General features: G+C 47.6%; 1 protein-coding gene across 1 annotated transcript; it reads left to right on the forward strand.

The window, feature by feature from the left end:
- The first annotated feature begins 545 nt into the window (after positions 1-545).
- Positions 546-2,535, forward strand: LOC130016031 (GTPase IMAP family member 6-like). The gene is made up of 2 exons (XM_056106788.1): positions 546-630; positions 1,599-2,535. The coding sequence occupies exons 1-2, from the start codon at positions 546-548 to the stop codon at positions 2,387-2,389; spliced, it is 876 nt and encodes a 291-aa protein (XP_055962763.1). The 3' UTR covers positions 2,390-2,535.
- The last annotated feature ends 13,885 nt before the right edge of the window (positions 2,536-16,420 follow it).

Raw genomic sequence — 16,420 nt, forward strand, 5'->3', positions numbered from 1 at the left:
CACTCTCTGCACACATGAAGGTACCGGCAGAGGAACAAAGGCACGCGGGTCACGGGGCTCAGATCTCCAAGCCTACTTGGATCGGGGCTGAGCATCCTCCACCCAGATCCTCCAAATTCCAGTAGGCAGGGGTCACACCCACCAACTGGCCCCCTGGCGCCATGTAATCCCATCAACAGCCAAGACTCAGAGACTATAAAACCCAGCTCCTGAAAGAGAATAGCCTACTTACAAATATAAAATCAGAGAATTTGAGACTTTGACTTTACAAGTCACAGGTACTGCTTAGGGGAAACGAGTGACTAACAGGTAGAGAAAGCAGAGCACAGAGAAGTTAAAGATGAATTCTGAGGAAATGGGAGTGCTTCAGGAGCATGTGATGGGTATTACTCAGTAAACCTAAACTCCCTGTTGTGGAGGAAGAAGCAGAAACCAATGTGATTCTGCCATAGTGAAGCAGACCCAGTCCTTCTGTAAGAGACAGTCAGGTGCCTCTTCAGTCTTGGTGGAAGCAAGAGGACATGGAACTGTGCTTTTCTTTCTAGATGGAGGAGGAAGAATCTGAGTGGATCCTTTCCCAGACTCGAGCTGGAGTGCAGTCTCAGGATCCTAACGCAGACCTGCAGGCAGGTAAAACAACTGTCCCAGCAGATAGGGCCTTAGGACGCGCAGACTCGAACTGCAGTTCAGGTGGAGTTCGCAGAGCCAGAGGACTCAACAGACACAGAGACTGACTCCCCGGGGCTGCTGTGGAGGGTATTTGGGGTGGGGTCTGTCCTCACCCCGGAGGTGACAGAATCTCCTGGTAAGTTCTCGCCAGGATGAGGGCCTGACCCCTGGGAGACAATCACTTCCCTTCCCCCGAGGCCGGGAGCCAATAGCCCTGCAGTGGGTTTGGTTCACCAGGACCAGCCCTCAGGCCTCGAATACAGAGATATAAGCAGGTGGTGCTGGCCTCCGCCTCAGATCCAGTCCCTCTCCTGAGGCTTCTCCCCAAGAGACATTGACGTGGGTATGGGCTCAACCCTCATGAGCTTAACTCTGCCACTCACCTGGGGAGACAGATGCAGGTGCCTGTTCATTTCCTGCCTGGGAGAGTATATTCGTGATTTATGAGGTATTGGAACACACGTGATTATTTCACTGCATAAAACTCACATTTCCTGACTTGAACAATGGAAAACATTCAAATGAAGTATGTAACCTCATAGAAAAAACTTGCCAGTACATGTCTAACAACTTCTGTACACAAAGGTAAACATTATAAAAAAGAAAAACAACTGAGCACTAATGAGCACTAGTTCCGGGGTGTCCAGAGAGGTCTCAGCCAGTGTCCAGCTTTGCAGTAACTCAGAGCACAGACAGAGAGCACCTTTCACCTCCCCAGAGAAAGCAGCAACTCGCCCTCCACATAAGCACACATGCACCTGCCCGCACACACAAGGACTGCTGGCCCAGCTCACACACACACTGTTCAGAAATGCTAAGAGACGCTTGGGCGGTGCTGTCTGCGACGCAAGAGGCCAGGGAACCTCCCCACAGGCCCCCGCAGGTGAACGGCATCCAAGCCCTAGCCCTCTGCTTTTCCTCGAATCTAGGTGTGCTGGAGAGCCAGGAGACCCCGCAGACGCTCAGGCTGATGTTGGTGGGCAAGAGCGGAAGTGGGAAGAGTGCCACCGGCAACAGCATCCTGGGCCGGACCCTGTTCGAGTCCAGAGTCAGCGCCCTGCCTCTGACACAGGACTTCCAGACGGGGATGAGGGAGTGGGCCGGGAAGCAGCTGGAGGTGATGGACACCCCTGATCTCCTGAGTCCTTTGGACCTTCCCATGGAGTCTGCCCAGTGCATGTGCAAGGCGGTCACCTTGTCCTCCCCAGGGCCCCACGCGGTGCTGCTGGTAATTCAGTTGGGCTGCTTCACAGAGCAGGATCGCCAGGCGGCCCTGCGCCTCCAGCAGCTCTTCGGGCCGAGCGTGCTGGCACACACCGTCCTGGTGTTCACCCGCAAGGAAGACCTGGCTGGGGACTCCCTGGACGAGTACCTGCGAGGCTCTGACAACCAGTACCTGGACAGGCTTGATGTGCTGTGCGGGCGGCGCCACTGCGGCTTCAATAACAGGGCACAGGGGAGTGAGCGGGAGGACCAGCTCCGGGCGCTCATGGAGCAGGTGGAGGTTGTGCTGTGGGAGAACGAGGGCTGGCACTACAGCAACAGTGCCTACCAGTACTGGCAGGAGAGGCCCCACGGGGAAGGGCCAGCGAGGCCAACTTTTCTGAGGCAAGGCTCCCAGGAGAAGTGGGAGGTGGAGGCTTGGCTAGAGGAGTTGTGCAGGGTCCAGAGGAAATCTGAGGAATCCCACAAACGTGTCCTAGGGAGAGCGCTCCTTTGAGGGAAGGCTGGCCTGTGACTGGGCACAGCTGTTTCCCGCCAGCCTCCTGTGGCCAGAGTCCAGCTTCTAGGCTTGCTCTCTCTATTCCCATGGAGCACTCACCCTCCCAGACTCAGGCCATGGTGTCTGCTGTGGTTGGGGGCTGCAGGTTCCCTCGTTCCAGCTCACATCCCAGAGCACGTGGGTCCTCTCTCCTTGGGGTCCCTCACACACAACGTGGCATCTCGTTGACATTCTCCTTCTTGAGATGACTCCCTTTGTCATGATAGAATCAAAACTTTGGGCAGACTGTGCTTCATTCTTTCATTATGACCACCCAGAGTATCACGGCCACTGGAATTTCTCCTCCAATGTGGACGATGCGTGTCAGAGTGGGGAGAAGAACAGGGGACTTCATATTCCGTGGTTTCCTTCCTCTCCAGAAATGATGTTGGCAGAATGACAGGGTGGGGGATGAAATTTCCCTGGGTTGAATTTTGCTCCATGACTTAGAGGCCAGCCATACGTGCTAGGGGAAAAGGAAGCTCAGATAGAAAAGAGAGCACTAAATAAAGGGTGTTGTGAGGATCCTCCCAGGGTGGGAGAAGCATGCTGAAAGTAGACTATAGATCAAACATGGTTGCCACTCAATGCCTATCTTGCAAAACACAGGACCTAAAAGAAGAGAGAGAGAACAAGGGGGAATGCCCTGCCACAAAGGCAGGGTGGGATGGGGAGGATGCGGGGTGGGAGGGATGCTGGGACCCGTGGTGGTGGAGGATGGGCACTGGTGGAGGGATGGGTACTTGATCATTGTATAACTGAAACCCAAGCACAACAATTTGTAGTCTATAACTGTATTTCATGGTGTTTCACTAATAAAAAAATAAATAAATAAAAAGAAATTTCCCTGGGTGTTGACAGTCCTTGGGAATCACCTCAAAACCTAGGACATTGCCTTTTGCCTGTCTGCATAATAATACATTGATTGGAGAGTCTCTCTGTCAACCCTACAGACCTCTGGTCTCACAGCTGGACGTCATGGCAGTCATCTTCCTCCGAATCAATGAACTCCTGAGGAAGTTTAAGTACCTCTACTGTTGAAAGACACAGACTAGAGAGTCAAGGCTGATCATAGACTTATTTTGTTGTATTCTTAAGAAAGCTTTTTGTACCAGAACTAAATTTATGGTCCACTTCCCATTGATATGAAGTGCAACATATTCTGTATTAAAAATACAATACTGGTATTAAAATTTCACATACTCAAAAGTTTATGCCAGGATTTTAAAATCAAAACTCAAAAGTTTATCTTCTATGTATTATTCTCTTAAATGAATAAAATTTGACTTGATTATAGTGTTTCTTTTTATTATAATAGGGTCAACTCTTCCTCAACCTATGTTTTATATTTTCTTTCTTTTCCTCAGGTATTTATTCTTGTGAAAATTAAAACCACAGGGCCAGAGAGACAAATTTCTCATGGCAAGCAGGAGTACAATTATGGAAGTGGGCTTGTGGTATGTGTAGGAGGAGAGGAGAGTGGGTAAATCTTGAATAAAAGAATAACCATGGGAAAAACAAAGATGCTGAGATGATCAGTTCAGGTGTGATTGCTCAATACTGGGGAACTGCTTTTGAGAGAATAGCTGAGACTGAGACATAAACCCAACCACAGTAAATCCAAGAACTCTAAGGGAACAATGTGCCCCTTAGCTTCAGGCCCTCTCCGTTTTCTGGACTGGTGGTCTAAGACTGTTGCTCGGCTCCTGGTGTGTTCTTGCAGGCTCACAACTCCTGATGGCTTGGGCCATACACTACCAGAAACTCCTAGCATTTGATCACTTGATCATTTGACTTCCTGTTAATTGGCGATTTGCTCGAGCTGGCGCCAGTAACGTCTCCATTTGTCCCTGTCACGTGCTAGTGTAGCCCAATGGCGTCTGTTCGCTCTAGGAACATGAAGAGCCTCAAACTGATCGTTCATGATCTTGATGAAGAAGTCTGACCATCTGGTAGGTGGGCGGCCACGTGGTCTTTTGATATCCCGTGGAATCCAGTCGGTAACAGCTCTAATCCAGCGGTCGTCTATAAATCTCATTACGTGACCAGTCCATCTGATTTTTGACACGTTGGCAAACGAGACAGCATTCCTGATTCTTGATCGTTGACGGATGTCGAAACTCTGGATTCTTTCTCTCATTTGAGTGAAACGTGATATTCCAAGCATAACTCTTTCAATTCCTCTTTGGGAGACCCCATAGCATTCTCATCCTGTTTGCATAGGGCCCAGGTCTCTGAGGCATATGTTAATGCAGAAAGAAGAGTGGAATCAAAGAGATGTGCCTGAAGCCAGAGGTTCTTAGTCCTCTTAGCTATTTCTTGAAGGCGTTCCAAGCTGCTCTCTTCCTTCTGCGCAGCTCGGGTGCCAGGTCATTTGTCATGTTGACTTCTCGACCTAGGTATACATAGCTGTTGCATTCGGAGATGGTCATTCCGTTGAGAGCGAATGGGGTGTCAGGAACGAGGCTGTTTCTCATAAACATTGTCTTCGTAAGATTCAGCTGTAGTCCTACCTTTCCACACTCACGGTCAAAGTTGGCCAGCATTTGTGCCGCTTGGCTGATGTTTGGTGTTATTAAAACAATGTCATCAGCAAAGCGGAGGTGGTGTATTTACCGACCATCTATCTTCACTCCCGTTCCTAGCATTTAACTAAATAAAAATAACACGAGAATTTTCACTCAATTAAAACATGTACAGACAGTCACTTTTTATTTTATGTAGGAGTACTGCTATTTACTCCGCCACTGATTAGCTGATTGAATTGGGCATGAACTCCACATTACTATTTTTAAAAAAGATTTTTATAATTTTATTTTTTGAATCACCATGAGAGCAGTTACGAAGCCTTTAGGTCTAAGTCTCAGTCATACAATGAAACACCTGTACCTTCACCAGTGCCCATTCTCCACTCCCAACAACCTCAGTATACCCCCATCCCACACCCTCCCCCTACCTGTGGGGCAGATGATTTCCACATTACTTTCTCTCTACTTTGATCACATACAATACTTTGACACCAGACCCACCATTATTATTTGAGATTTTACTCCAACACTCAGATCTGCTGAAAAGGCAACAGTAGACAACTTGTTTTCTATTGCTGGTTATGAATAACATATGATGTTGCAGCGTGGCTGCAGTAGCGGCTGTGCAATTTTGAAATTCTGAAATTTTGACACTTAAATCTGAAGGGATTTCTGCCCAAACCTGCAGGGCTCTGATATTTGTTCCTGAGTCTCTTGGATCATGGCTGTTGAGCAGCTTGATCAGGAGCCAGAAAGGCCGTTCATGGTCAGCGACTTGGGGTCTCATTGGGATGGGGAGGAAAAGGCTGCCTCCACCCCCATCCCGTGAAGCCCACTGTGTCTCATCACTGAGGGCCCAAACCCAGACGGTCACTTTTATCCTTCTTCATTTTGGCAGCCCAGTTCGACCTTGAGATTTTATCAGTCTCTCCTTCCTCATCCTTCTTAATGCTGCCATATTGGTGGCTCTTTCAGGGTCAGGGGAATGAGACCCATTGTATTTCCTGGTTTTGGCATATTGAATACGCCACGGATAGCTTGCTAGGCTCTGGTGTGTGGGCGGGATATTCTCGGTAGCTTTCCATGCTCTCCGAGAGGGATGGAGGCTTTTAGAGAGGCCTCTAATCGCCCTTGCAGGTGTTCCCATGGTTCAAACCATATTTGAACCCTACCAAATATGGTGTGGCAATTCTGGAAGATGGGTATTAAGTGTCTTATAATATGTCGAGCGGCCACAAAGCGGCCGCACAATCCTGAAAATGTCCTGGAGTGTGTTGGCGGCTAGGTAGTGGAGGTAGTGGAGGTCTGCCAGTGAGGTATTTTTCTAGTACCGGTAGGGTGGGTCTTCTGTGTGTAATTCCTGGGTCGCTGGAGGTTGGTGGAAGCAGACAGGGCAGGGTAGGGTGGGGCTTCTAGTTTTAATTCCTTGGTTGCTGGAGATTGGTGGGAGCAGGCAGAGAATCTCTGTTCTCGGGTCCATTGAGCCTGGAGTCCAAGGTCACAGAGTTCTGCTTACCTGGTTCTGTGGTAAGAAAACACTTGTGTGTTGAGTCTCGGCCCAAGCATCCTGAAAGCGTCCTGGAACATGGCGGCGGCTAGGTAGTGTAGGTAGTGGAAGTAGTGGAGACGTGGTCCCTACAAAAACAGGATGAGAATGCTATTCGGGTCTCCCAAAGAGAAATCGAAAGAGTTATGCTTGGAGTATCAAGTTTCACTCAAATAAGAGAAAGAATCCGGAGTTCCAACCTCTGTCAATGGTCAAAAATCAGTGACGCTGTTTTGTTTGCCAAGGAGTCGAAAAGCAGATGGGCTGGACACGTAATGAGATTTGGAGACGACCGCCGGACTAGAGCCATTACCGACTGGATTTCATGGGACGTCAAAAGATCGCGTGGCCTCTCACCTATGTGATGGTCAGACTTCTTTGTCAAGACCCTGAATGACCGGTTTGAGGCTTTTTGTTTTCCTGGAACGAGCAGACACCATTGGGCTGCACTAGTATGTGACAGGGACGAATGGAGACATTAGACACCTGCTCGAGCAAATCGATGAGTAACGGGATGTGAAGTGATCAAGTGATTGAAACATGTACATCAGGAAAAAGAGTTTGCAGTAAATGATGAGGAACGTAGAAAAATTTTCTATCCTTATTAAAATTAATCTTTCTTAGGGTAATGTGATTTACAAATAATTTAAGTGCCTGCTAGAACAAACTCAGAATTCTTCTGAAAAATTCACTATTTTTTAAAATTTATTTATTTATTTATTGAATAGCTGTGAGGAAAATTACAAAGCTTTCAAGTTTAGGTCTCAGTCATGCAAATATCAATCTCAATTCCCTTTACCAATACTTATTTTTCACCACGAAGAACCCCGATAAACCCCCACCCCCCAACCACCCCCAAAGTCTGTGGGGTAGATGAATTCTAGTTAACACTTTGTCTACTTTGATTAGCTTCATTATTTTGATAAAAGTTGCACCATTATTATTTAGACTTTACCCCCCCCCCCCAACTCAGCAATGCTGAAAAAGCATTGTGAAATGATCTGCTTTCTACTGCTGGGTTCAAGAATTAAATGGTGTTGCGCGGCCGCAATAGTGGCCGCGCGGTTTTGGATTTCTACTATTTTATTCATTACCCTGCAAGTATTTCTACTGAGAGTCAGATAATTAAGAGATTGGTCTCTGTGCTTCTGGGGCCGTGGCCGTGATGGAGAGCTGCTCGTGGGGGGCAACTGGTGACATCGGTCGGGCGTGAAGGACGGACTGGAGTGCCCCCCGTCCCATGAGGTACCCATCGCGCCCCCACCCCCGGCTCAGACCTGCTCTCCACCAGGCTCCCATGCGGCCGCCATCTTTCTTTCCAGAGAGGAGAGGGCGAATGGGGCAACACCCTTTCCCCTCCGGGCAGGCAAGATGGTGCGGATTAATGCATAGTCCATTCGCTTTTCGGCTCCAAGCTGCTGGATTTCTGTATTAAGTCCTTGTGCCTCTGGGACTGTGGCTGTGCCGGAGAGCCGCTCGTGGGGGGCAACTGGTGACCTCGGTCGGGCGTGAAGGATGGGCCCGAGTGCCCCCCCGCCGTCCCATGACGTACCCATCACGCCCCCACCCCCGGCTCAGACCTGCTCTCCACCAGGCTCCCATGCGACCGCCATCTTTCTTTTCAGAGAGGAGAAGAATTCACTATTTTTTTAACTAAACATTTTACTAAAACATTTTCTTTGCTTACATAAGATAGAAAGCTACAAAACAATTTCTCTGCATATTAATATATATCTAACTTTCTTTTGGCACATTTGGGTTCACTGTCCTCATGTTAAAAGAGATTCTTGGTATTTGGAATGCCTTGTTTTCATTTAAGAATTTGTTATAGGTATGATTTTAATGTCCAAATAATTCAGAATCCAGTATGATAACTAGTGTTCTCATGTTACTCTGAGTATGTCAATCATAGATGTTTCACCTAAGATATAATACTTCAATTTTGATTTAGCTATAATAAGTTTTAAGATTGATTAAGAGGAAAGCAATGTGAGATAGTTTACCATCACAATTTCTTTGCAGTTTGATAGAAACGTGTTTAACTCTTCCTGTTGTAGTGCATTTTATATCTATCATACTCATACTATTGCCCATGAGCACATCACATGTTCATGTCCGTGGATGTATTCTGTTTAAATAATTTTTTTACACCAATTAAATGTTTTAATTGGAATATAGTCTCAGTTACAGCAAATGTTAACTATATTTTAATTGGTAATTGAACTTACCAATAAATTATTTCCAGCAGATTAAATAGTTTAATTTTTTTACATTTGAATAGATGTGACTCACTGCCGGCAGTTTCTATCTTCGTTTTCTACGCACCAACATCCAAATATGATGAAGGAGAAATTGAGAAGTTCTACATGGAGCTGGAGAAGTTCTATAAAGAAGACCACACCTTCTACAAGATCATTGTCGGTGATTTTAATGCCAAGATAGGACCAAGAAAATCAGCCGAAGAACTTCACATCGGGACCCATGATCTAGAATGGAACGAACAGGGTGAGAGACTGTCTGAGTTCATCATGTCGACCAAGATCATCAATGATAACTCACAGTTCCAGAAGGCCAAATCTAAACGTTGGACATGGGAGTCTCCCACTGGATGGTTCCACAATGAAATAGACCACATCATATTCAATCCACGGACTTGCCTGACCGATGTCGCTCTGGTCCCAAAATTCCAAACCGAAAAGGAACATCGTCTCCTTCGTGCAAAATTCTACTTCACAGAGCGGGGAGAAAGGGCAGCAAAGTTTAAGAAGAGAACTCCAAGAATGACCACCAGCTGGGAGCTCTTTGGCACTATTGCTGCAACATGGGAAGATGCTGTGTTGGCAACATTGACAAAGAATACGATTGACTGGTTCAGCACCTCCATAATTGTGCAAGGAATGCCAAGAGAGACATAGCCACAGAAAAACGCCTGTCTTTGAAAACTCATATTCGTCAACAGGATTTGGCACATGCCTCAGGCAACCGCAAGTGAATGTCTGTGCAAAGCAGTGCAGAGATGCGATACAGGAAGACCTCAAAGAGAGAAGAGCAGCAGTGTTCCTAGATGCGGCAGAAGCTGGGAAAAGCATTTCTAAAGCCCACCTGTCCTTCCCCAACTACAAGAGCAAGATGACTGCCCTCCAAAGTCCTGATGGATCTCTCACATCTTCCAGAAGGGCAATGAAGAAGATTACCCATGACTTCTACTCAGATCTCTTCGATAGCCACGTCCACCTGCCCACGTACCAAATTTCACAGGATGGATATGTCGTTCCCAATGTTCTTCCTTCTGAAATTCGACACACCATTTTGTCAGTAAAGAAACGAACAGCACCCGGCCCAGACAAGGTCAGACCTGAACACCTGAAGAACCTGCCGTCAGTACTCATCGATACACTGGCTCGGCTCTTCACACGCTACCTGTCTGAATGCAAGCTTCCGTCCCAGTGGAAAACCAGCAGGACTGTACTACTGTACAAGAAGGGAGACATCTATGACATTGGCAATTATCGCCCCATCTGCCTATTGTCTGTCATCTACAAGTTGTTCACTCGAGTCATCCTAAATAGGATTGGCAGAGCATTAGATGAAGGACAACCATGCAAGCAAGCTGGGTTCTGCAAAGGATTCAGCACCATCGAACATATCCACACAATAACCAAGCTCATCGAGGTTTCTCGGGAGTTCAAGATGCCGCTCTGTCTAACGTTCATTGATTTAAAGAAGGCCTTTGATTCTGTTGAGATGGAAGCGGTCATTGAAGCCCTAGCCAATCAAGGCATTCAAACTCAATACATCAGGATCCTCTGTGGGTTGTATTATGGATTCACTACCAGGATCTCACCATTCTACAAAGAAGTAATCATTGATGTCAAGACAGGGGTTTGGCAGGGTGATATCATTTCACCAAAACTCTTCAGTGCCACCTTTGACAACATCATGTGACAACTGGAATGGGAAGGAATGGGAGTGAAGATGGATGGTCGGCAACTACACCACCTCCGCTTTGCTGATGACATTGTTCTAATAACACCAAACATTAGCCAAGCGGCACTAATGCTGGCTTTTAAAATATTATCACGCCGAAGGTTGTGTGTTTACGGGCTCAGAGACTATAAAATCCAGCTCCCAGACGAGAACCGTGCAGTCTCCTCTCCCCGTGCCTGGCTGTTCCTCGCCGGGGCCCCTTGGAGGGGAGCGGGTTGAGCTTTCCTCCCCGCCTTGACCAGGCCTCCGGCAGCCGAAGACCTCCAGGACCAGCCACCACCATGCTGAGACCACTCTCCGCACACATGAAGGTACTGGCAGAGGGACAAATCCACGCGGGTTCCGGGGCTGAGATCTCCAAGCCTACTCGGATTGGAGTTGAGCATCCTCCACCCAGATCCTCCAAATTCCAGTAGGCGGGGATCACACCCACCACCTGGCCCCCTGGCGCTGTGTAATCCCATCAACGGCCAAGACTCAGAGACTATAAAATCCAGCTCCTGGACGAGACCAGTGCAGTCTCCTGCCCCCGTGCCTGGCTGTTCCTCGCCGGGGCCCACAGTCCTCAGGCCAGGTTAATCTTCCTAGCTCCAGCAGGGTCCTAGTCTCGTCGTTACTTACTTTTGGATCGTGACAGCATTTGTCCATGATCATGCCCTCAACTTATAGTTGAGTATCGTGGCTCTTTGGCCTGGCCCATTTTGATGCCAGGGTAGCTCACAGCTTGCCCTGGGTTCTTTCAGTCCCTCGTCAGGACCCTGCTTTTGGGGTGCTAGGAACTAAGGGCAACTGAGTTAAGAAATCAGATGCCCAGGAGTAAATATGATTCGGAGTCAATCAACTCCCAAGTTACAAAGCATAATATTAACTGTCTTCCTGTGTTCACACAGAAAGGACATTGCTTACAATACAAGTTCAGTGTCCTTAGATGGGTGTTACCTGATAAAACCAAGCTACCTGAGGAAGGACAAAAGAGTGTTATCCTACACTGGCCGAATTCGACCGTGAGTGTGGAAAGGTCGGACTACAGCTGAACCTTACGAGACAATGTTTATGAGAAACAGCCTCGTTCCTGACACTCCATTTGCTCTCAATGGAACGACCATCTCCGAATGCAACAGCTACGTATACCTAGGTCGAGAAGTCAACATGACAAATAACCTGGCACCCGAGCTGCGCAGGAGGAAGAGAGTGGCTTGGAACGCCTTCAAGAGCGTCGAAGAAATAGCTAAGAGGACGAAGAACCTCCGGCTCTGGGCACATCTCTTTGATTCCGCTGTTCTTCCTGCACTAACATACGCCTCAGAGACCTTTGCCTCACGCAAACAGGATGAGAACACTATTCAGGTCTCCCAAAGAGGAATTGAAAGAGCTATACTTGGAATATCACGTTTCACTCAAATGAGAGAAAGAATCTGAAGTTCTGACCTCCATCGACGATCAAGAATCAGGGATGCTGTCTCATTTGCCAAGGCATCAAAAATCAGATGGGCTGGTCACGTAATGAGATTTAAAGATGACCGCTGGGCTAGAGCTGTTACCGACTGGATTCCACGGGATGTCAAAAGACTGCGTGGCCACCCACCTACCAGATGGTCAGACTTCTTCATCAAGATCATGAACGATCGGTTTTAGGTTCTTCGTGTTCCTAGAATGAACAGACACCATTGGGCTACACTAGCACGTGACAGGGACAACTGGAGACGTTTCTGGTGCCTGCTCGAGCAAATCGACGATTAATGGGAAGTCAAGTGATCAAGTGAACATCTGGCATGCCTGGGTGAGCGTGAAGGCCTGAATCCCCAATGGTGGGCATCTAACGGTAAGGATCCTTGCTTACAGAGGTAAGTACAAATTTTTGCATCACTGGTAACTTTAAAGTCCTAGTTGTATTCCCCCACTGAGAGCAGAGTGGAATAGTGGATCCTTTAGGGCACTAGGATTTAGAATCGTAGCCATACGACTCACTAAGATGGGACAGATTTTGAGCCTTCTGAGGATATTTCAGTGTTTCTCGAGCCAGAATGAACGGACCAAGTCATTTATGGATTTGATTCAGTATCCCTCCTGAAGAACAGGGAGCCCGGAAAACTGTATTTCCAGAGACCAATTCAAGTCCTGCTTGAAGTAGTTTATGAAGTCAATCCGTGGTTCCCAGATGAAGGGTCTCTGACACCAAGATTTGGAAAGACGTTAAGAAAAGTGTCTACATGGCATCTAAAGAAGGAACTAAGATCCCCATGGAATTCTGGGTTATGTGGGAGATTGTTAATTCTATTCTCCTGTTTTGGAGAAGTACAGTTGAGGAGGAGGATATTAAGGATAAGTAAACCTCAGCTCCTCCAATACCTAAGTTCCAAAGAGAAAAATGTGTTTCCAGTGCTCTCAAAGTGAAAATATTTCTGATGCTGGTGAATTAATGTTCCCTACGGAGAGATCCTCATGTCTTCCCATATGACTCGACTTCCAATGCATCAGATGAAAGTGATGCGGATTATGAGTCTGCTGCCACTCCTTCGGATTCTGAGTCCGAGAATGGCTTAGCCAAGTGGCGTCCAGACTGCTCAGGATGTGCTCCCAATCGCCAAGTCCAAATGGAGGAGAGGCAGCCTCCATTTTTATCAAGGATTAAGAATAGATTTATTCAACCATTTTAAAAAGGCCTGTATTTTGTATAGATCTATACATCTGTATTGTAAGGAATCTCTTATAAGATGGTGAAAAAGTGCCTATTATGTACCTCATGATTTTCATGTGGTTGCTAAAACGTGTTTAAGCCCTTCTCAGTACATGCAATGGAGGATGTCATTCAGGAATAAGGCCAAAAAAAAACTTCATAACTTAGGTCATGCTGGACAAAAATTTTCTGGGATTAAATTGATTTATGAGATGTTAATAGGTGAAAGGACATGGCAAGACCTAAAAGAGCAAGTCACCCTGCCACCTTGTGCTGTTTTTGCTCATGTCCATGACGCAGCCCTAAGTGCTTGGGAAAAGATTGATGCAGATGTCGAATTTAAGGGAAGTTATACCAAGATTGTTCAGAGAGCCTCAGAGTCATATGCAAACTTTATAGAGAGATTGATGGGTGCAATTGATAAGCAGGTTACATTGCACTTTAAGTGTAAAGTGACTCAGCAAAACCTGTCCAAACAATTGGCTTTGGAAAATGCTAATGAGGATTGCCAGACTATTCTGTGACCCACTAAGGAAAAAGAGGACATAATGGGTTACATGAAAGTATGTTGTTCTGTTAGACATAAGGCCTAGATGAAGGCTGTTGAGGCCTATGCAGTAGAGAGACAAGTTCATAAAAGATGTTACAATTGTGGTAAATTAGGTATTTCGAAAGGATTGCAGGAAACCCCCTACCTCTTCGAAAGCACCACCTGGGCCCTGTCCGCAGTGTAAGAGGGGAAACCACGGGGCCAGAGACTGCCATGCTAGATTTGATGCTATGGGTAACCCGATCTCGGGAAACCAGTAAGGGGGCGAGTCCTAGGCCCCCTTTAAACCAGGGGACTTTCCAGTCTGCAACCCATCTTCCCAAAACAGAGCCCCAGAGCTCCAATCAGTAGATTTGCTACAGTCAACTATGGCAGGAAGCTCAGCTTTGGATATTTCGTGCCCTGATATGGTTACTATAACCCCTGCCCAGTGTCCCTATAGATTAAATTCTGGGGTAAGGGGACCTATCCCATGAGGCACTATAGGCCTACTCTTAGGGAGAAGTAGTTTATTTTTATTATTATTATTTTTTTTGTTTTTAATTAATTAATTTATTTATTGAATCACCATGGGAAAGGTTACAAAGCTTTCAGGTTTAGGTCTCAGTCATGCAAATATCAAGCACATTTCCCTTTACCAAAACTTATTTTTTACCATGAAGAACCCCAATAAAACCCCACTCCCCACCCCTCCCAGTTCCTGTGGGGCAGATGAATTCTAGTTAACACTCTATCTGCTTTGATTAGATTCATTGTTTCAATAAAAGATTCACCACTATTATTTAGCGTTTACCCACCCCCCCCCAAATCAGACATGCTGACAAAGCATTGTGAAGTGATTTGCTTTCTACAGCTGGGTTCAAGAATTATATGTTGGTTTTGGATTTCTGCTATTTTACTTATTGACCCTGGAAGTATTTCTACTGAAAGTCAGATAGTTAAGAAATTGGTTTCTGTGCTCTGGAGTCGTGGGCCGTGCTGGAGAGCCGCTAGTGGGGGGCAACTGGTGGCCTCGGTAGGGCGTGAAGGGCGGACCGAAACGCCCCCCTTCCCATGAGGTTTTAGTCGCCCCCAGTCCCCCGGCTCATACCTGCCGTCCACAAGGCTCCCATGCGGCCGCCATCTTTCTTTCCAGAGAGGAGAAGGCGACTGGGGCAACACCCTTTCCCCTCCGGACAGACCTGATGGCCTGGATTAACGCATAGTCCGTTCACTTTTCTGTTCCAAGCTGCCGGGTTCTGCATTAAGTCCTTGTGCTTCTGGGGCCGTGGCCGTGCTGGAGAGCCGCTCGTGGGGGGCAACTGGTGACCTCGGTAGGGCGTGAAGGACGGACCGGAACGCCCCCCTTCCCATGAGGTTTTAGTTGCCCCCACACCCCCGGCTTATACCTGCTGTCCACAAGGCTCCCATGTGGCCGCCATCTTTCTTACCAGAGGGAGGAGGGTGGAAGGGAACAACACCCTTTCCCCTCCGGGCAGACATGATGGCCTGGATTAACGCATATTCCTTTCACTTTTCTGCTCCAAGCTGCTGGGTTCTGCATTAAGTCCTTGTGCTTCTGGGGCCGTGGCCGTGCTGGAGAGCCGCTCGCGGGGGGCAACTGGTGACCTCGGTAGGGCATGAAGGACGGACCGGAACGCCCCCTTTCCCATGAGGTTTTAGTCGCCCCCGCACCCCCGGCTCATACCTGCTGTCCACATGGCTCCCATGTGGCCGCCATCTTTCTTTCCAGAGAGGAGAGGGCGAATGGGGCAACACCCTTTCCCCTCCGGACAGTCATGATGGCCTGGATTAACGCATAGCCCGTTCACTTTTCTGCTCCAAGCTGCTGGGTTATGCATTAAGTCCTTGTGTTTCTGGGGCTGTGGCCATGCTCCAAACTTAACTATGATTTTCAGAGAGAAACGTTGGGTGGTTTACTTCCCATGGATCACTTTGTATATAGAGAGATACCGCGCAGCTGCATGAGCGGCCGCGCGGTTTTGAGGAAAAGTCCTAGTTCCCGCATACTCGAGCTGTGATTGTAGAGGCTTCTGGTCACCGGGGTTCCATCTCGGGGAGGCGGGATGCGGTACCTACCCCATCTGGGGCTTCCCGATGATCTTGGCTCTTTTTGGAACCTGTTTTTTTTTTTTTTCCCTTCGGGATCTGTGGATCCCACCCTCCATGTTGTCCTTCTCTTCAGCTGAATGCTGTAAATATGGCACTGGGGGGCGGGCTGTGGGCATGACTTCCAGAATCTGAGGTTACCTGGGAGTTGTAGTCCTGGCAGATTTGAGGAAAAGTCCTAGTTCCCGCATACTCGAGTTGTGGTTGTAGAGGCTTCTGGTCACCGGGGTTCCATCTGGGGGAGGCGGGATGCGGTACCTATCCCATCTGGGGCTTCCCGATGATCTCGGCTCTTTTTGGAATCTGTTTTTTTTTTTCCTTCGGGATCTGTGGATCCCGCCCTCCATGTTGTCCTTCTCTTCGGCTGAATGCTGTAAATCAGGAGAAGTAGTTTAACTATTAAGGAAAATCACTGTTCATGCCGGGGTCATTGATTCTGATTATGCTGGTGAAATAATAATCTTTATTATGGTGCCTACTGTTTGGGCATTTGATAAGGTAGAGCATATTGCTCAGCTTCTCTTGCTTCATTTTGTTATGCCAGGTCAATCCACTCACCTTAGCAGGGGAGATTTTGGCAGCACTAATCCTT

The sequence above is a fragment of the Sorex fumeus genome, unplaced genomic scaffold, assembly GCF_029834395.1.
Source record: "Sorex fumeus unplaced genomic scaffold, SorFum_2.1 ptg000143l, whole genome shotgun sequence".
NCBI classification, from domain to species: domain Eukaryota; kingdom Metazoa; phylum Chordata; class Mammalia; order Eulipotyphla; family Soricidae; genus Sorex; species Sorex fumeus.